Below are 21,595 nucleotides of genomic sequence, written 5' to 3'. Positions count from 1 at the left end.
AACTAAGAGCTAGATTTGAAGGTGGTGTTTTTACCTAGAAAGTAATAAGACATCCACTGTCTCAGCATCAATCTAGCTGTATCTTGGGGCATGTAGAGGGGCACATCATGTGCTAATGCCTATGCAAATCAAAGATAGTGATATCTGAATTTGGGATTTTTAAAGTACAGCATAGAACAATGTGTTGTAGGGACTATTTTCTATATAAATAAACCTTGTATATGATACATCAGTCTTTTAAATATAAATTGCTTTTAATTTCATCTAACGCTTCAGAGTATGCGCCCAACATCAGTTTCCCAACACTGATTTTTGGCACGTTAGCTTCTGGGATCCAAAGAGAATCCTTCTGGGCTGTTTTAAATCATGCTTGAAGGAAGCAGTTATTCCATGCTAAGTAAAACATAGGCTGAGATTCTCTCAAGTTTGCTCTCTAGTCTCAGGGAGATTTGAGGCGTTATGTTTAGCAAATAGCAAACAGTTGAGACAGATGAGGGCAATCTTCCTCAAAGCTGCTGCGTTAGACTGAGACAAGACTGCATCCATGTACAAATGAAAAGTTTATCTTTGCAAGCAGCAATGCTATAGTTTGACTATTTTTCAATTAAAAGTTGGATTCCATAGTGCACTGAATCTGTCACAGTGAAAAATGTAGCCTGATTGTTAATAATACTGCTCTATAATTATTGCTATTATACAGTCCAGATACTTCATGAGGGCATGATCCCTGATTCTATTTGGTTTTGTACAGACCGCAGAAGAAGCAATTCCTGAGCTGTAAGGTTGGTAAGCTAAGTATAAGACTCATGCAAGTTGATGCAAGAAGCTTTTCTGTTGTGGCTCTTGATGTTGCTGAAACTAATCTGTCACAGTGAGAGCTGCCCCCTTTTAGCCTTAACACTGCACGCTCATTCTTGTGTTTTGACATGTCATGTGTTGAATGACTAAGAGTGAACTTTTTTGTTAAAGAATGTGGTTTTCAGTATTTAAAAAAACTCTTTTAAAATATTTTCTTAAATTTATAGAGGGTTTAATAGAAAATTTCAACATATAATTATTAAAATACATTGCCTTCTTTAAAACAGAAAAATTTAAAAAAAACCTCCACAAAATACTTTTAATCATTTTAGAGTGAAATAATTACTTGGAGGTGCTGTGGTATGAAATTCAGAACCTTTTTCCCAGGGATATATATAATGGATTGAGGAGAACAAGAAATTGGTGTAGACAGGTGTTCTCCCACAGCATCATCCCCCTTAGTGGACTGATGACAAGTGAATACTTGTAGTGGGAGACAAAATTCAAGTTTCTTCTCCGGCCAGATGGCTCATAAGGGTGTAAAACATATATCTTTGTCTGCCATCCATCTATTTGCCAGAAACACACATTTGGCACACTTACTGTCTTAGCCACAACTTAGACAGCTAGAAGCCATTAGGAGACCCCTTTTAGATGCAAGCTTAAATATTTAGATTGAAAAATTCCATTTTATTTTAGAATTTTGGTGACACATTTCTGCTGTTCAAAAGAATAAAATTGGGGAAACACAGTGCTTTGTCTGTATTCATTACTTTAAGTTGTTGTGTTACTGAGAATCACTGGAGCTCCCATACAAGAGCAAGGACTCATCATTTGGCAGCAGTGATAAGCATGTCAGGGCACAGCTTTCACTATTGTCAGGAAGGAAGTGTGAAAGTTTGGTTAACTAATCAGCTGCTATTAAAAATTCAGTCACTTTTTGCTTATTTGCTCCAGGGAGAGTTGTTAGAGTTCAGCAGCTAAATTTGTCAATTTTGTGGATTTTTAAATTTCATTTTTCTCTGGCAGGATTTAATCCCTCCCTTCTGGATTGCATCACTGAGTGTGGGGGTTGCACCCCTAGAGTGCACCAATATCTTTCCTTCCTTCCTTCCTTCCTTCCTTCCTTCCTTCCTTCCTTCCTTCCTTCCTTCCTTCCTTCCTTCCTTCCTTCCTTCCTTCCTTCCTTCCTTCCTTCCTTCCTTCCTTCCTTCCTTCCTTCCTTCCTTCCTTCCTTCCTTCCTTCCTTCCTTCCTTCCTTCCTTCCTTCCTTCCTTCCTTCCTTCCTTCCTTCCTTCCTTCCTTCCTTCCTTCCTTCCTTCCTTCCTTCCTTCCTTCCTTCCTTCCTTCCTTCCTTCCTTCCTTCCTTCCTTCCTTCCTTCCTTCCTTCCTTCCTTCCTTCCTTCCTTCCTTCCTTCCTTCCTTCCTTCCTTCCTTCCTTCCTTCCTTCCTTCCTTCCTTCCTTCCTTCCTTCCTTCCTTCCTTCCTTCCTTCCTTCCTTCCTTCCTTCCTTCCTTCCTTCCTTCCTTCCTTCCTTCCTTCCTTCCTTCCTTCCTTCCTTCCTTCCTTCCTTCCCCAGAGCTGCTGAAGCAGATCAGACTTTTACTCTAGTGATGCTGCCAGCACCAAAATGTGCTGACACACTTAGTCATTTAAATACCAAAACTTAGAGTGATAATTGACCTTCTGGTTCTCTCAGTGACCTTCTTTTTTATTCTTAGACCTCACTTTATTTCAATATGAAGAGGGTAGGAAATGTAATTTGGTAAATTGTGTATAGAGACTGGGAGAAAATGGTAGGAAAAGGCTGGAATGGTGAGTCTGGGGTGAAGAACAGTAAATACAAGGACAGAAAATGCAAATCAGTGAAGAAGGCTGGCAATTGATAGTTGTCCTGGAGAACTAGATCCTAATCTTACGTCTGTCCAGATGGAGAAATCTTTTATAAAACAATCAGATTAACTGAGGTCTACAGTAAAAGTGAAACCCCCATATTTCTCATAGGAAAGAAAGGATGTCCAAGAGTGTTAGTTGTCAGTACCCTGTGCAATGTTCCTGCAGATGGAATGCTGGAGCCAGGTGTGCTGTCAGCAAGGTGAGGCTCAGCAGGGCCATGGTGGTGTGGGCTGGGTGCTCCTGGCCTGTCCAGCCTGAGCTCAGCCTTACCCAGCAGGAGCAGCTCATTTCAAGCAGCAGCTGGAGGGAAAGCAGCCAGCCAGCCCCTCCACAGCTCCTGGAGGACAAGAGTGTAAAGCTGTAGTTTTGTAAATTGGTCGTTCCCTGCTTGTCTACATGGGCATAGTTTGCTGTTCTATGTTTAATGAAAATATGGGTTGTTAAACTGCTGCTTTGCAAGTGGTATAATTAGGTTTCTTGTTTTAGCCCCAGAAAACTTAATGTAATTACCTCTCAGTTCATTTTGATGGCTTGAGTTTTTGTTGTAATTCCCATGAATTTAAACCCGGCCCTCTCTGCTGCCAATGGCAACAGGATTACACTTGTGTCAGCTGACCCAGAAGAAGTGTGTTTTCATTACCCCACAGAGGTATGCTCTGATTTAGTGAAGTACTTCATAACCACAATAGGTCAATAGGAAGTACACTTGAACAAATACAGTGTTGCATGATGCTGAATAGTAAGGAGAAACAGTGTTTGGCATCTCAGAAGAACCCAGGATGAACAGATATTTTTAACCTTATTAGCTCTGTGCCTCAGCTTCCCACTTGTAAAATGGTTTACAATTAAATGAACCAAAGGGTTGTTCTGAAAATAAATTCATTAATGTTTGAGAATTATTCAGATACTATGCCATGGAGTGCAATAGACTATCCCATAAGTAAATGAAAGTTCTCTGTTCTGTAAAATACGTTTTGAAGTGAGTATGAACTGAGGAAGATGGAGCACCACTTTGTGAACAGTGAGAATAACAAAAATACTGAGTAGCTGCCCTGTTCCTTTGTTGAGCACCATCTACCTCAGTTGTGGACTGAAGTGATTATTTCCTGGGGGAAAAATTACTAATGTAATCACATAATTTAAATCCATGTTGCAAATCCTGAATTTGAGGGAATGAATTAAGATTATATGAGTGTTAAGTCCTGCCTCAATTGCTGCCACAAGCCACTTTTTTCCTGCATTCTTTAACTTTGCTTGAGTTTGCAACAGCACTGCTCCTTTAAGCTAGTGGGTTTTTAATATAATTATATAAGTTTATCTATCTATCTATCTATCTATCTATCTATCTATCTATCTATCTATCTATCTATCTACCTGTGTATTTTCAAAGTCAAGTTACCAACTGAATTAATGCCACGAGAAGTCCTTACAGCACATCTGGGTATTGAAATAGCTTAAAAAATATGAAGCAGCCTATGAAAAAATTGAGATTAAAAATTTAAAGTGAAATCAGTTAAATTTGATAGTTGGAGGTAGTTTTCTGTATCACACCTGGGAATTCAGAGGTGTAACAGCCATTACTGCTAGTGGTAGCTGTCTGGCCTAAACCTCTACATTGCACTGTATATCTTTACAAATCTAAATATGTAAAGTGCCCTAAAGTGCCCTAAACTTCTCAAAACCTGGTACAAAAATTACTTTTTGGGCTATGTTGTTGCGGAAAGTCGGGGCTCTGTTCACTGTGCAGCCAGCATCCCTCAGGAAGGAATAAGCAAGATTAAATGGTTGCCATTTTTTTCCTGACCGGTCTTAGTCTGCAGCAGCACTTTACATATTCTCTTTGCATCAATAAATGCTTCTACAGGCACAAGCTTGAAGGCCACGTGGTTGAATCCAAGGGTCATCCCCCATCCCTGGACCAGAAGCATTCCCATGAACCTCCATCCTTTGCCTGGTAGCAGCTGTGGGGTGGAAAGGGTAAGAGTACTTTTCAGGTCGCTGCACAGATGGTGTTTTCTAACCAAACCTTGCATTCTCTCCAGGATAAATGGGGGGGAAGGTGACCACCACACCATGGCCACTTTTGTGCCAGCAAAGAGTATTCTGTTTAAGTGGCTTCCCTTAGGGTCTCAACATGAAAAACCTACACTTAAAGACAAACAGATTAATAAAGCAAGGGCATGAGCCTTTAGTAGGCAAATTATCTATTCATCTGACCCAGGTAGTTTCACATAAAGAGAGATGAGAGGCACCATCAGACAAAACAAGCCAATATTTCATTTCTATCCTGGTATTCCTGAGCGGGTTTTAAAGGAAATTGGAGACAAAGGTACTGGACTATATTTCTCTGGTTTAGTTATGTTAAGGCACTGCAATGTAGTTATATTTTGGATTTTGTATGTGACTTTACTGATTTGTGCTGTTTTATTGTTATTAAAAGTATTTTAGTTATATTGATAATTAAGTCAGATTAGGCTGTAAAGATTTCCTGACACATAATAAATCCTTTTACTATTTTTGATACTAGAACAGAAAATTAAAGAGATTCTATTTCTGAAATAGTAAAAGAGAGTCTTATTTTTCCAAAGTTTATGTTGATTCAAAACAGCTCATGGAATAATGCAAGTAGAGCGCAGCACAACTGAGGAAATGCTGGAAATGGAACATGATTTTCATTGGCTTGTGTTCCTCAGCAGTGCCTGTGGAGTGGCCATAAGTGTGCTCTGGATGAAAGCAAAGCTTGAACTCACTCAACTGCCCCTGTGTCTTTCTAGGATTTAGCTAATCAATACATATGTAGTTGTAAGAACTTTGGCAACTTCACCAAAACCATGATCTGCTTGATTTCCCTGATCATTTGAAGTAAGAAGACTTCAACATCATTTATGTTGAGAGCTGTTTGTACAGCAGCTACTTGTGAAAAATGTGCCATTTGCTTAGAAAACCACCACAGTTCAAGACTAAAAATACCATACAGTATTAGTTGATTTGTTCAGGGAGTTTTTCTTTTAAATTTGTTGCTAGTTCATGCTCAGAAGATATATGCTAACTGGTCTGGTCTCCTGAAACACAAATGTCTAGCTGAGAAGAAAAAACTTGTATCAGCTGGGCAGATATAATTAAAGTTTCAGGCTTACTTCATACCCAGGTGGAGACTTTGAGGGACTTAAGGGAATTTAGCGCTAATCCAAACCTAGTATCTCCCAACTGACGACATGATGGGCAGCATGGAACTGTAATTGGAAGGGCATTGGAGGGGGACCTGGAGAGATTATAGAGGAGCGAGAAGAGAGGATTAGACAAGCACAGGAATAAGTACAGCAACTTCAGAAAATTACCTAATGCAATACAGTCCTTGTGTCTTTGTGATATTCAGAATCCCAGGCTTGTCAGAGAATACAATACCACACACCTTTCAGTTCTGTTCTAGAAATCTGCATTTGAGAATGCCAACTGTCAAAGCCTTTACAAGCTAAAGGAAGCCGCTTAGGAAGATGTAGGCAGTTCAGCTGACAATGCCTCCTGTTAATCCTGCCATGTATAAGAATCATCTATCCTTATCTCGAGATCTGTCAAAACAGGCCAAGTGATCAGGATGCTCATCTGTGCATCATGTGGCACACAGCCTCAAAGACATGGGGCTCCATGATCTACCAGCACCCACAGATCTTTCTTAATGCTCACACAGACTCTGAAAGGATTTTTAGGAAGGTTCCCTTTAATTGAAATGACATCTTCCCCTGTCTTGGAATTCCTCTCTACCACGTCATATAATCATATATTCCAACAAGTGCTCAAGAGCTACTGCTAGGGATTAAGTCAAAGCTTGCAAGCATGTGAATCCTTCTTTTATGACTTTGCCTCCATCTCATTTTCCTTATGTTGCTTTCACATTATCTTCATCTCTTCCAATACTGCTTTACTATTCTTTACTTTTATTGGTGCTTTTCTCCTTGATCCTGTCCCCTCAAGTAATTTATTTCCTGTGCCTGATTTAGAATGGATCTATATGCTCTTCTTTTACTGCCAGTCTTCTTGCCTCTCCCTGATGATTAGCAGTCTTTCCAAGGCACACCGAGTACAATTTGGCATGCAGCAGAGCACTAGTCTCAAGGAGCAGACACCGCCCAGAGGAACAGCATGGGACATGCGGTGAAACCAGATGAAATCCAGTATGACCGCCTGCGATCCAAGTCAGAAAAGGCAGATTTTTAAATTAAATATTGCATTGCAAGGTGAGGGAAGGAAGCTAATGAAATCTGTTCCCTTAGAACAAAGAGTGAGACATATTGTTACTTATTTTATTATTACTATAATTTTAAAGTAGTTGCAGATAAAAAATGGTGCTACTCTAGTTGATCCAAGAAGACAGATAGAAACTTAGGATCATCTGATAGCTCCAATTAGGGAAGAAATTGAGATGGGTAATTCTGTGAAGTAATCTTTTTTGTTGATAAAATCCTGTTGTGCTTGCACATAGGAAACATCAGCCAGCCAGAAACAGTTCCTCTGTTCTTATCACCAAACTCCATGTAGCAGCATTGCCAGGACAGTCTCTAGACTTCTCTGACCTCACACAAATTCAGGCTTGCCTTCTGCTCATTGCTTACATGCCTCCATCATGCTTTCAAGAAGGATTCAGCAAAAACATTCTTTTAGATCAATTTATTTTCTGATGTCTTGTCTTTTTTTTTTCCTTTGTTTAGTTTGGTTTGGATTTTTTTGTTTGCTTTTTTCTTTTCTTTCCTTTCTTCTTTTACAGCTATGTTATGAATCTTTCAGATGACTTAAGTAAGGATAAGCAGGCTAACAATGCTCTACTTCTTTTGCCTTTAAGTGCTGCCTACATTTTGTGGATGTCTCTATGTCTCAGCTACACCTTCAATGCACTGATTTTAAAAAATCTTTTGCAGTGATAGAACCCAAAATTTATCAGGAAAGGCATAGTTTCCACCCCAATCCTGTCGAGTAACCTATGTTTAGGAAAGATTCCTAGGCCTGGAGTGATGGGGTTTTTTCATCAATGTTGTCACATTGTACTATTGGGAATGACGTAATAGCTTGGCTAATTAAATTCTAGTAATATGCACTTACGTGGCTGATCAGTACTAAAGCTATTCATTTTATAACATTCTAATCTTTAAAATGTTAGAAAAGCTATTTGGAATGAGTGGCTTACTGTAAATGAATGGACAGAGACCACAGTCAATAAGTAAAGTGCTCATTCACCAAAGTGCTTTAGCAAGGTTATATTTTGTTAAGGATTTTGAAGCTGGGCATAGTGTTGAATTGAAGCCCATCAGCCATTTCTGTCATTTATTTAGATTTGCTAAATGATCTGAAAAGAGATTGAAATGCCAGCAAAAGGAGTTGGGCAGAAGGACTCCCAGGCCACTCCTCAGTTCTCCTATTGATGTGTTTTGGATGTCAGTGAAGGCAAAATGCAACACATGATGTGACCTGCACCTTACATCAAAACCTTGCCTTTGTTTTCTGTTGATTGGAATATGAATTGATACAGTATATGACATGGGACTTGTGTTGCCCCATAAGAAGATGGAATGTAACCCAAGTACACACTTAGATGATGCTGGTACTGCTTGGAAGAGCAACTGTTTGGCTTGGAATCTTTGTCAATAATTTTTCTGCAAAGGTTACAGGCGCTTGTTAGTGACACTTGGGAGAGGAATAGATGAGATAAAACATGAGTCAGCCTACAGCGTGTAACTTTTCAGGTAATGTTTATTAAATATTATCTTTGTTTCAAAGCAGCACACTGGAAGAACATCGAAATGACTTCAAAGCTTCAGCGATAATTTTTGTGTCATATTTTAACAATGCGTTTTATCACTATAGCTCGCTATAGATTTGCTTCAAATATTAAACAGACTCTGGCTATAGTAGTTAGCTGAATTGTTTATGGGATCAAAATCATACTAAACGTTCAGGAAATTTTCAGCAAGAGATTCCAGTTAATGAAAGCACCATTTGTGATGTGCTAAAACATGTATACACATAGGTATTGCCCCATTTATCAGACATGAGAGCTAATTACCTCATCCACTGCTATATTTCTTCCATCCTCTGCATTTCAATTCCCAATATTAACACATAGGTGGTCAAGCTGACCATTGAATAGCCTACATGAGCATGAATGCATTAAATAATTTAATGTTAGAAGAGTTTATTAAACTGCCACATTCTAATCAGCATGCGTACCTGCTTTCATTAATCTTGCACTGGTCCATGGTGTGTCTCCACAGCCGACATAGAGTGTGCTAATGTTAATAGGAGCTCTTAACAAACAGGATCAGTTAATCAAGGAAAATTTACTATTAGCCACATGACCATGCATACCGAAATCTAATTACAATCAGATTTAACCTCTTCATTACTGTATTCATCCAAATATTTTTTTGTTATCACTTGTGATACTAAAGTATTCCAAACTGAGACATGATTATACTAATTTTAACAGGAAATACTTACATCAACTCACATTTGTTAAGAAGGGAGATTTTCTTTTTGCCATCTTTTCAGTGTATAATACTATATGGGTTATATTTATTGCCAAAAGTAAGAAACCTAGTACCACATTTTCTCACCAAAAACCTGGGTACAGAAATAATTGCTAGAACATAATGTTGAAAAATAATTTTCACTATTCTGGATTAATTCAGATAGTACTTAGCACTTGGTAAATTGTAAGTTAGCTCTGGATTTGGTGGACATAATTGAGAATATATAGGAGATTTAGCAGCCAAAGTGTTTTAAGTTCTTCTGATATAATTTGAACCATATTATTTTATATTTGGCTATTTCCATTAGATCGTAGACTGTGATAAGCAATTAAGCTCCATCAGAGGCCATGATTCTTTGAGTTAGTTCACAGAATATGAAAGGTTAGAAGAGACCTCTAGAGACTTAGTTCTTGATAAAGAAAAGGTAAATGGAGATAATTCTGTTTTAGAGCTATTGATTTATTTATTTTATTTTATTTTATTTTTTCTTTTTTTTTTAAGTATTATTTTCTGTATGCAGAGTAGATGCTATTCAGGGAAGAGAAGGTGAAGTGTGTTTCTTTCATTAGGAATTTGCACAACATTTTGGGTGGAAAAGTAACATATTTTAAACCACAGTAGAGGTTAGAATTCTGAACTATATTAAACTGATGGGGGCGTTTATGAACTCTCCAATGCATGGGGAGTCCATTGGCTGAGAAGCACCATAGCACTGCACCTCTGGTGCATGGTAGGAAGTGTGAAGTTGCTGACTTTTGGGTACGGATGACAACCAGCCTTGGGGACACTACTGAGCCCTGCATTAGTCTCTATCACCATATAGTCTTTGCCATCCCACTTCTCTTCTCTGTTCTTCCTCACCCCTTCTCCATTCTTCCTTCTCCTCCACTTTGCTGTTTAAATGACTAATTTCTTCAAAGAAGATGAAGTCCTGGAATGGTTTCATCTGTGGGAAATCAGTTTGTTAAAAATCTGCTTTTTGGTGTACAGTGCTCCATACCAATGATAAATGTAGGGGTTTTTGTGAGCTAGGCTAAGTCGAGCCCAAGACAGGATGGTAAAGCTGAGTCTAGGAAGGGAGAAGAACAAGCTAAGGCAGATTATTTTTCTTTTTTCTCCCCCTCCTCCTGTTCTAATACTCTCTCTTTTCTCTACTCTCTTTGTTACATATGCATTTTCTTCCTTTCAGTCCTGTTGTTCCATCCTTTGTCCTCTTGCTTTCAGTTTCTTTTTGTATTCCTGTTTCTCGTGAGTTACCTTACTCTAGGACTACTCTTCTCACCTTACTAGCACCCTTAATCCAAGGCATGCTAAAGCACTCCTTTGAGAGTGCATGACTGTTTGAGGTGTTTTGCACCTGTTCTATGAAAGACTTTTCTATTTCAAATAGCCTTTTTTACTTTTTATTTTGTAAGCTAATATTACTTGCTGTTATTCATAGATGACCATCATTATGCCATGCATAAAGCTGGGACGTTCAGTTAGCAGTTAAGAACAAGGACTTTTTCTTCCTATCCTGTCCTATCCTATCCTGTCCTGTCCTGTCCTGTCCTGTCCTGTCATCTTGTCCTGTCATCTTGTAATATCATTCTCTGTATTGATGTTTCAGCTTCATTCTTGATACAAAATCAGGAATTCAATGAATTGAAATTTTTATGGGTGCCAAAGACCAGATGAGTCTCTGTGTTTGCTCTGGCACAAAAGCCTCTCTCTGCTAAACTATGCACTTTTTAGGGTATGTGGTTGCATTTGGAATGAAGGCGTGGCTGTCACCCATTTGGCCATCATTTGCTGCAATACATGTACTCTGAAGGCATCAGTCACAGTAGTTGCTGAATCCGGGGGAAGTGCTGCATTTTTAGGTCACTTGCAGAGAAACTGTAGGATGAAGGGAATTTGACTATTGTGAATGGCATGTAGTGATGTGAGACAGAAGGCATTTCTTGCAGCTTAGCTGATATGTAGTTACACCACTGTTTCCTTCAGCATATCCAGTATTCTAAAATATAACATTTAGGGACTGTATTAGCATCTGGTGTACTGAATAAATCCAATAGCCAGAACTAAACAGCAGAATAAAAACCACAACATAATGACAGCAAGATCTGATTCTTCATTAGTAGAATATCCTTCCTCTGCTCTGCTTTCCTTTTGTACTTCTTCTGCTTTCGATTGCAATTGCTGTAAAAATCTGTCCACAAAGGAGAATGCTGATAACTTGCTAAATGTACAAATCCAGCATGATAGAAGAATTTAATGCAATAGTATATGACTCAAATATAATGTAGTTTGGAAATGTCATATGATAATCCTACATAAAACCCTATTCATCAAAAGGCTTCTGCTGTCAGGTCATGATGATGCTTTGATTATTTTACACATTATTTACACTAGATAGAGTTAGAAGGCATATTCTATGCATGATTCAAGATGAAAAGTAATCCTCTAAAAGAGAGGGTGTATTCTTTTTACAGATGTTAATTTTGATCATAGGAAAGGGGGGACAAGTACTAATAAAATTGGTCAGGACATAACAGTATTTTGAAATTACTCTTAAAAAGTGAATGGATGTATAACGTGAAAGTATTTTTAAAAATTTAACATCGTATTAAAGTAGCTGCCTGAGTTCTGTGACTGGAAAATTGTAAGCTAAAGGAGATATGACATTTGCTGTAATGAAATCAGGATGGCTAGAAAAAATGTCTGAAAAGGCCCTAGACTGAAGAAAAGAAGGACAATTCAGCAAGATTTGTGGCATCATCTATCATGTGACAGTACTGAGCTTATAGCAGCTGTTTAACATTGGAAATGTGAGTTTATCAGTACAACTGAATAAACAAAACCAAAAGAGATAGAAATGACCCTAAGTCCTGGTACTGTGTGTGCTGACCGCTGCTGGAAGGGACAGGTTGTCTGTGGCAAGCAGTGTAGGGAGAGGTGTCAGGTATTCATTAAATGATCAATGAATGGACCTGGAGGTCTGAGAATTGCAGGCAAAACCTATGAATATGATTGAGATGACACAACTTCCCTTCCCTTCCCTTCCCTTCCCTTCCCTTCCCTTCCCTTCCCTTCCCTTCCCTTCCCTTCCCTTCCCTTCCCTTCCCTTCCCTTCCCTTCCCTTCCCTTCCCTTCCCTTCCCTTCCCTTCCCTTCCCTTCCCTTCCCTTCCCTTCCCTTCCCTTCCCTTCCCTTCCCTTCCCTTCCCTTCCCTTCCCTTCCCTTCCCTTCCCTTCCCTTCCCTTCCCTTCCCTTCCCTTCCCTTCCCGCCTTGCTGTTCTCTGCATTCCACTTTGAATAATAAGTTTTTCTTCTAACAGCTTCCCATAAAGAACAGGTGATATGTGTTGTCCTGTAGATTCACTGCATTTGTTTGGATTCACCCAGGCTCTGTGGACTGTTGGTTTCCACAGGAAAACTAAAATAGCTGATGCAATTTCCCCTTACTTTTAAAGCATCTCTTGAGATATAGTGTTTCCCTCTATCCCTGATTTAACAAGCAGAATTCTACCTACCTGGGCTGGTAAATATTGATGTTGTATTGATGATGCTGAAATTGTATTTTGCCATAAGGATTTTAAGTAAATGTTCTTTATGTAAAACTTAAATTTATAATCTATGTATCAGGAGAAAGAGATTAATTAAAATCATAAGCTTTTTCTTAATTATGTATAGGAGTTCCAACAGTCTACTGCCATATTTTACTGAAGTAAAACACTAAAAAGCATTTTCCACTTAATATTGATGTATTTTTATTATCATGTTTGTTGAATTCCCTCCACACATCAAATAGCAGAGAAAATAAAAATGGGGCATAAACAGTTTTAGAAAATTAATGCTTTAGGGAATTTGCTGAAGGAGCTGGAAGGCCAGATTAAAACATTTTCCAGACCTGCTGAGAGCCTATCTTAAAACATGACCAAGATAATTGTTTTATTTTCCTCTCCTGAAACATCTGGAGTAAGTTTCTAAAGAGATAAGAAGTGTATGCACAAAGTGCAACTGTAGCGTAGTGTTACACTCCCACATAGCTTTTCATTTAATATGTTTCAACTACCACCTGGCCAAACAGAGATGAAAATATAGTGAAACATGTTCAAGCTCGAAAAATTGTTCAATCTTTTGCTATTCCCTACCACTCCTCACATGATTTGTCTCCTGCTTCTTTTTCTCAAGGGCTAAATGTTGCAGGGAATCACAGTTTCTAGTCAGCAGAGTAACCACAACAAAGCTCTTCTGGAAATGAAAGCTACATCCAGCCTCTTCTGCTTTTATCTGTAAATGAAACACACTCTAAGCCTGTATCTGTTGTTGTAGGCTGTAATATCTAGGGGAATTAGGCACCCTTTTATAAATCTCATCTTGGAAATCCCATCTGAGGAGAATTATTTCCTTATTCTTTATGATTATAAGGCATTAGCAGATAAAAGTGTTTTCACTGGGATAACTTACTTGTAGCTGAGCTTTTCCTTAATGAGAATGTGCTCAGTTTTCTACACTGCCTGTGATTTACACACTGAAGATATAAGTGCATACAGCTTGAATATACAGAAATACTTGTATTCAAAATAAATGATAATAAATGTTAGATTAGACAATGGTAAACTGTGACATGCTAAGGAAGTGCTTTCAAATGGAAAGCTGTATTGTGCCTTTTTGCAACAGCACAATGATACAGTGCTGTCCCTACTAGGTACATCTGGAAGCAGCAGTGGGATACTCTGTTGGGTAGCTCATGAACAGCTCCAGGCATTCCTTCCAGGAAAAGTATATGAGAATGATTCAAGACTTGCATAGCCATGCTTCTTAATTCTTAAAAATAGAAAAAAGAGAATAATTATCCAATTGTAGTGAATATGTGTGTGACACAGAGAGAGAACTCACAGCTTCTTGATGCTGCAAACCTACCTGCAGAAATTCTGGTACCAATGAATGTAAAAGGGTCATGGAAACCAATGCCACTTTCTAAGCAATTCTGTTAGAATTGCCCTTAGTCTGCTGAAATTTAAAATTAAAACTGAACTATTCCTGATTGGGTGATCTAATTGCTTTGTATGTCAGGAGTCTGACTTCTGATTTTTCAAAGAGAAAGACGTGCCAGCTGCAGTCTAATGTCTTGTGTCCAGTTGGAAATTACCACCAGAATTGTTGTTCCAAATATTTTTCTTGGAATAAATGCAGTTTCTGTGTGCAGTTCTCCTCAGCTTCTAAAACACTATGAAGAATTGAGTGAATGAGCCCAGAAGGTATACTTCAGCATCTTCTCTTTAACCTTTTTATTCACGATTGAAAATTTTCACAATTGAAAATTTCATGACAACAACAAATTCTACAGGCTTACTTTTTCTTTTTTAAGATAATTTGTCAAGAGCTGCACAAGTTTTTAAGTCAGATCTCACTGCTATTTGAAATAAGTTTGTATTTTAGGAAAATCAGTTGCCTGAGACAAGACAAAGTTTGTCTTTAGTGCTGAAATGCTATCTAAAATTTGCATGTGGTCTAAACCAGACATTTGACTTTTTGCTTTCCTGAGCTTTTTGCTTTTTACGTGTTTTCAAGTAATTCCAAAATTAGTCTCCTCTCGTCTCTCTCAATAATTGCAAGTGAGTGAAAAAACTATCATATTTTAAACTATTAGTTAAATAGTTGCATTTAATATAATAGTTAAACTATTTAACTAACATATTCCTTTTAGGTGACCAACTTGTCTATTAGAAAGAAACAAAGAGAAGGAAAGTATGGAGATAGGCCACACAGGAGTTACCAAGAGTAACAAATATTCATACTAATGTGTTTCAGAGAGCCAAAGACAGAAATTTAAATCCCGTTTCAGATCAAGTGTTCTACAGATCACAAAGGCAGGAAAGCTCTACCTTGACTCAGGGTTTTCCTGAAAGCTAATTCCTGGATCCAAGTAGAGTTTTGACATGATTATAATTCAATCAGATGATAATGGTCCCATCTGGCAATAGAATAGCAAGTCAGCTGAGACTGATGATGACATTTTACCTTCTCCAAATTCCTCACTCAAGAGCTCAAAGGACCTATAAATTTGATATCCAGCTCTTCCTCCCCGTTTCCTTGCAGCACAGCAAATTTTCAGTCCTTTTCCCTATTTTTGCTGAGACTATTCCTACATTTCCTCTCCTGATGTATGTTGTAAAATCTTACTAATTTCCTCAGTCTTCATTATCCAGTAACTTTTCCCACCTTAATTTGACAATATGACTGCTTCTTATATGTGTTTTGACTTTTAAAATGTTGTCTTTACTTAATTCTTAGTAGACTTAAGTCAAGAAGGAGTTAAATACGAGCTTGCCTATGTCTATCCCATTTCTGCAGCCCTTTCCACAAGAATGAGGAAAGCAAGACAGAAGTAGCTATGCTTTTTAGATACTGATGCAGACTTTCCCAGAGGTAGCCTGAATGCCATTACTTGTGTTGTTTAGACTGGCATTTACTATCTGAATACATTAGTACCATGCACTTAATTAAAGTAAACAGTGATTAAAAGTCTGATGATGCTTCCTAATTCAATGCCAAGGTCTGTACTCACAAGATGAGACAGACTGCAGTTTTCTGAGGAGTGAGGTTTGGATGTGAAGTGCCATTTGCTTCTTTTTGTCTATTTGGTTATTCCCATACCTTTGCTGTAAGGGACCTGTAAGCCTTGGGAGGGGAAGGTAGTAAGGGAGAGAGAGGTTTAATCCAAGCCACTTTCCTGTCTCCTTTCCTTCTAAACAACTACCAGTCTAAACATGAGGATGTGTGCCTATAGAAATGGGGGAAGGCAGAAGCAGCATGTTAAGGAAGGGCCAGTATCCTCCTAAACTGACTTCATCTCTGTCAAAACTAATACTATGTAAAGATAGCAGTGGTAGAGAATGTGATCTAGTATTGCTAGAGATGCAAGCAGTTTAGCTTGCTATAGGAACATTCAGCATAGGATTCTTGTGTTGTTGCTTGTTGTCCACCCAAATGAAACACTTCTGAAGATAAAAACTTTATCAATCTCTGGTGCTCTGCAAATTTTCCTAACAATTTTTCAACAAGCTCTCCTAGGCTTTATTTTTGGTGTGCTGGCAGCAACAAACATTGCAGCAGGTTTTTCTGTCTGACACCTCTCGCTCGTCCTGATCACTATATTTATCGACACACAGATTTGTTTTTTCAAATGTCAACTTCAATCATACTCACTCTCTCCTCCCTGAAGATTGCTTGGCACTAATCTGGGTTTGGTTTAGTTTGGGTTTTTGTTTTAATGACACTTCAACAGAGATCGTTGAGTTTTGAAAACATAAACATCCATTCCAGCCTATCTAGAAAAGCGCATTGGAACCTAACAGAATAATCCTCCCTCTTGTAGGGTCATTCGATGGATAAACAAAACATGCAAGCAGCTGATACTTTGCTGGAACTTATCTTTCTTCTAACATCCTTCCTTTGGCAGGTTTTGTCATCCTCACTTTACTGAATGGTATTTTATTCCTCCAGTCATTCTGTACATCATAACAGAACTCTGAGAGCAGTGTGTGCATATGTATGAAAGAATTTGGTCCACAGTGCTGTTGGTTTGTTGCTGTCAATAATGTTGGGGTCTTTTTCCTCTGTTTATTGACTATTTAGTCAATATAAACTCACAGACTTTTAATTTTTTTTAAGATATGATATACTTCGAATCCTGCTTAATTTATATGAACATTGTATTATGAAATTTGATTTTTTTCTAAGGAAAATATTATAAAGACATTTTTTGTGTTGAGCCAGCAGCTGTGAATTACTGAAAAAAAAATAGTGGCATTTCTTCATTCAGTCTGTAGTCCTATATCACTGTATCTGGGAGTCTAGATGGGGGGGAGGCATTTGAAATTGATTGGGACGTTCTCTTTCTTCTGTCCTTTCTAAAGAGTTTTTGGGAAGGGGGAGGAGAAGTGCTTAGGCTAGGTTGGAGTTTGCAAGTGGGGTTGCAAGTTCCATATTCTTACTCCTTCAGCATAAGGAGATTGCTATAAAGATTGCCTTCCCTGTGCTTGGTCTTGTTCCCACACTCCTGCTGTTGACACCATCACCTGCCTACTCCCAGACTCCCCCTTATCTGCAGCAAAATGCAAATCTTGTTCAAATTATGATAGTGATCTCACACCAAGTAATAGCTATTTTGCTGCAAACCATCAGTCATGTATCCCTTGTGCCCAGTGTTGTCACCAGATACAAAGAATAGGCAGGTCAAATCAGCTCTCTTAAAACTAAGCCATTGGGTCAAGCCTAACACTGAAAGCCTGGGTTCTGTAAATGTTGAAGCTAAGTTGAAGTTTCCCACTTGGAAGCCCTCATTCTGTGCTTGCAACAGAGAGGATTTGAGAGAAAGTAGAGAATTGTAGAAATCCCTCGATGTCTGCCACATCATCCGTAGAATTTTCTCAGCAGTATAAAGAGGCTCACTGGACAGAACAGGTTCAGCTACTTGTATTTGCCAAAGTCTATTTCCAGCCTTTCATTTTCTTCCTTCCTCTCCTCACTGTTTTATTTCCCTGTGCAGCCAGTTTGGAGTCTGTGTGATTTTATGTCTCTTGTCATCATTGCTGACAGGGAGGTAGACACAAAGAGGAAGGTCTTCCTATAGCGTCCTCCTAAAGAGAACTTCTGCCATTCTGGGGAAATACTTTGTGCAGAGAAGGGATATGTGTTTGCTTGACTCTGTTCAATGTGGAATAAAGTTGAAGGCCTCTAGAGCTTGAAGCCATAGGGCCTGTACTTTCCATCTACCAATGGTTTTATCCTGCTTCTTTATGTTGAGTATAGCCAATGTGGCTTCATTTCAGTACTCTGTAATGACAAAAGCACCATCTAAATTATTATTTTAAAACAATCAGATATAAATTTACACCCATAAATGTAAGGGCAAAAACACTGCTTCCTGCAGATCGGAATCTATTTCTCATTTGTTAATGCCTCATTCAATGTCAGTTGATCCATTTAGCTGCAATGTGCTGTTTAGTTCATAAGGTTTTTGAAAGAATGCTGTTATCATGCAGTCTTTTAAAATAATGCCAATAATAGTACGCCATTAGCTAAAGAAGAATGCCCTGATTAGATCTATTCCTACCCAAAGACAAGCAGCCATGTTGATAAATTGGTGTGATCTCCTTGCTAAGTAGGTGTTCAGATTTGCCTTGACTCAGTAGTCTCAGTAGTAAGTGGACTGGTAATTTAGCTTCTCTCCATTTTCTGACTATCTTGACCTCTACACCTTTTTTTCACATTATCGAGTGAGGGTGGTATTTTCCACACACTAAGTAATACAGACAATAACTGTATGTGTCTGTCTAAAATGGGGAGATGTTAAGGATTTTTAATATATATAATTTTATTACTTTCTTCCACTGTGCATCAAAGTTCCATGCAGAGTGCCTGTTTTTACTTAGCTTTTTTTTTCTTTTTATTACCCAGAACTTTTCAACCTTGTGTGATCTTTTTAAAATTCCCTTTAGAATACATAATTGTACTCGATCAATTTGTTAAAGGCTTTTGAAGTGTTAAAAAAGCTACATTAAAATTATTTTCTTTCAGGTTTTATGTTAATGAACATAGGTGCTATTCAAAGCAAAGTCAGTGTGTCAAGGGAACTTTAACTAAAGTTATTCATACATAAACTAAAAAAGGAAACATCTTTAGTGGAGGAAAATACATTTAATGAGTAAGTGCAGCACACAATTCCTCCTTTCAAAACTGTCAGTTCATATTGAACCTCCATTCTAGATATCTTACAATTACTTTGTCAACAGAAGGTAGAGTAGTGATGGATGATACATTGGTTCTTGAAACCAAACTTTCTGTGAGTTACTTAGGCTGAAACTAAGTGCTTTTACATTCCAGTCTTATTGATGATAGTGGTTTTATATTTATCACCCTGTCATTTCAGTTGACTGTATCAGCCTCTTCAGTGCAGGAATATGGACACTAATGGAGGTGTGTCCTTAGTGCTCTAAAGGGTCACAGACTCATTCCGCTAACACGTTCACAGCCCTGTTATAAGCTCAGAAATCATTTTGCCATTTTAAACAGTAATCTGCGGCTGTAGGTGTGTGAGGCCTGGGAAAAACATTTTCCTACTGGTCTTTTTAGACCATGCTACCTGTTTGACACTGAATAGGCTACTTTCAACTTTCACTAATAATAATGTTACTGTTTTGCAACCTGCCCTATCATAATCAGAATTCTACCAGGGCCTTGGGAGTCCAGGATCAGATTGCAGCATTTATATATAAGAAATTCTGTCAAGAATCAATAATAGTCTTGGGTCTCAAGTTCCTTCTTTAATAATACTTTGATATGATTTGTCACAAGCTAGCCCACAGTATCCACCAGATTTTATTACTTAGCTTGCAGCACAGTCTCTCATCTTTGAGTCATGAGATCAGCCATGGGGAGACCTTTAAAAAGCTATATTCTTTACTGTTTGGTTATTACAGAAAGTCTATATTACTCAATAATATCTTTTATAAGGTGTGCTGTCACATCTTCACATAGATGTTTAACCTCGATGTAGATATACTGAATGCCTGGAGGCCATTTTAGTGACACGGACATTGTTTTTCATGATTGGATGCCAAATGTATCAACAAAAACAACAGAAGTTGGGCCTTATTTTCACAGCTTGGTAGTTCTGACTGAATCTCATACAAACTGTCGATAGCAACTAAGATTTTATTTAGAGTGTAGAGTGTAACATTTTTATTACTTGAAAGTAGCAGGAATTCTGTGAAAGCAATTTAGATTACTTTCTGCTGTAATATCAGTTCCTAAGGTTCTACTGTGTATCTCAATAAACAAGATCCTACTGTGTCACTCGCATATTGTGGTTCTAAATATATAAGATTTAACTCAGACCAGAAATTCAAGTAGTTTCAGTTGGCATTTATTTATACAAATGGTTTACAAAATGAATTATATGTATTCTTGACTTAAGGCACAATATGCTTGATTCAATGAAATTTTCAGTAAAGTTTGTTAAAAAGTGCTTTGAGTCAATACTGTCTAACCAACTTGTAGAATTCAAATGCTCATCTTCCACTTTTTGTGAGATTAAGAACTGAGAAATCCAGGGGAAGAGGGAAGTTTACGCCATGTGTCTTGGGTGTCATCAGAGTCATGCATGACTAGTACCAGTGAAACAAATTACAGATAAACATATTTTCATAAATCATGAGATTTTTTCCAAATAGGAATTTAGGAGAAAAAAAAAAGCCTTTAATTTTAAATGCTTTTATTATTAAAGTTTTCTGTTAATAATAGGAATTATCTATTACGTATGTCTCTGAATTTGAAGGTTCTTTCAATTTGCTATATAACCATGGCATTTGGAAAACAGGGAAGCCTTTAAATTAGGGCATGGATTAAAATTGAATTATGTTTTTTTGGACCAGCCAAAGGACAGAACAAGAATAAAAGCATGCACATTTTTCAATACTGCTCATAGTATAGATCTTAGAAATTAGTAGGTGTAATCATTTAATTTTGAAATATTGTATCTCCTTGGTTTATAATTTTTTAAGCCTGTCCCAGTAAAACTTGAAAAACAGATAGGTCTTTGGGAAAGTCAATCCTCATACAGCTACATGGCCTGTTCTAGCTCAGAGGTAAGAATACGAAACTATTAATAGTGCCATAGAGTGTTGTAATACAGATATTAAAAACAAAAATAATTCCAAATTATTTATTAAGAGTGCATGGTAAATGTTGAGTTACAGAAAGACAATCTTGAACTGATTCTAGAAATTTCCAGTGCTTTGTTTTGGAAATGTAACATTTTCATGGACTGAAGTAACTTCAAGACTGAAAATGCACATTGGTTAAAGACTTCTACCCATGAAAAGCTACTAAGATCCTCCCCTTAATGAAAATTTAATTGATAAGTGGAGATGTTTCTTTTCTTTGCAAGTTAACCTAAAATAAAGAGTTAGTTACAAATGCAATCTAAATTGTTGTATTCCTATAATAGCTGAAATACAGTATTAATTTTGCAAATTTTTCAAATTTTTGTCAGGATGCTTAAAAAGAAAGTCCTCAGGAAATATAGCAATGTATAATATTAATTTGTAATGTTAATTTTTAGGCACTCAAGTCAATTAGTTTTGAAGCACTTAAAAGATTGTTGTCTAATTGTGTCTGTGATGTTTGATTTATATTGAATTGGTGAACTAGGAATATGAAAAGATATGATTTCCAGTAGATAGTCTGGAAAAGTTGATGTATATGGAGCCACCAGGGAGTTCATATATTTGTATGCATACACACACATGCACATGTACACACACATATATGAACATGAATATACTTAAATAATAAACAGCTGTGAAGCAATTATATTTACCTTTCATA

At 37.6% G+C, this 21,595-nt stretch overlaps 1 protein-coding gene across 1 annotated transcript in view; it reads left to right on the top strand.

Moving 5' to 3' along the window:
- The window catches only part of LOC148222823 (uncharacterized), a 500,146-nt gene that overhangs the window by 186,468 nt on the left and 292,083 nt on the right, over nucleotides 1-21,595 (top strand). Inside the window, exon 8 of the mRNA XM_088169937.1 lies at nucleotides 4,559-4,671. Coding sequence (XP_088026063.1) covers nucleotides 4,559-4,671 — 113 coding nt within the window. The remainder of the gene's footprint in view (nucleotides 1-4,558; nucleotides 4,672-21,595) is intronic.

This window comes from Sturnus vulgaris, chromosome 9 (assembly GCF_052056855.1).
Source record: "Sturnus vulgaris isolate bStuVul1 chromosome 9, bStuVul1.hap1, whole genome shotgun sequence".
Classification (NCBI taxonomy): Eukaryota; Metazoa; Chordata; class Aves; order Passeriformes; family Sturnidae; genus Sturnus; species Sturnus vulgaris.
The sequence above is the reverse complement of the archived record's forward strand: the minus strand, read 5'-3'. Positions and strand labels throughout refer to the sequence as shown.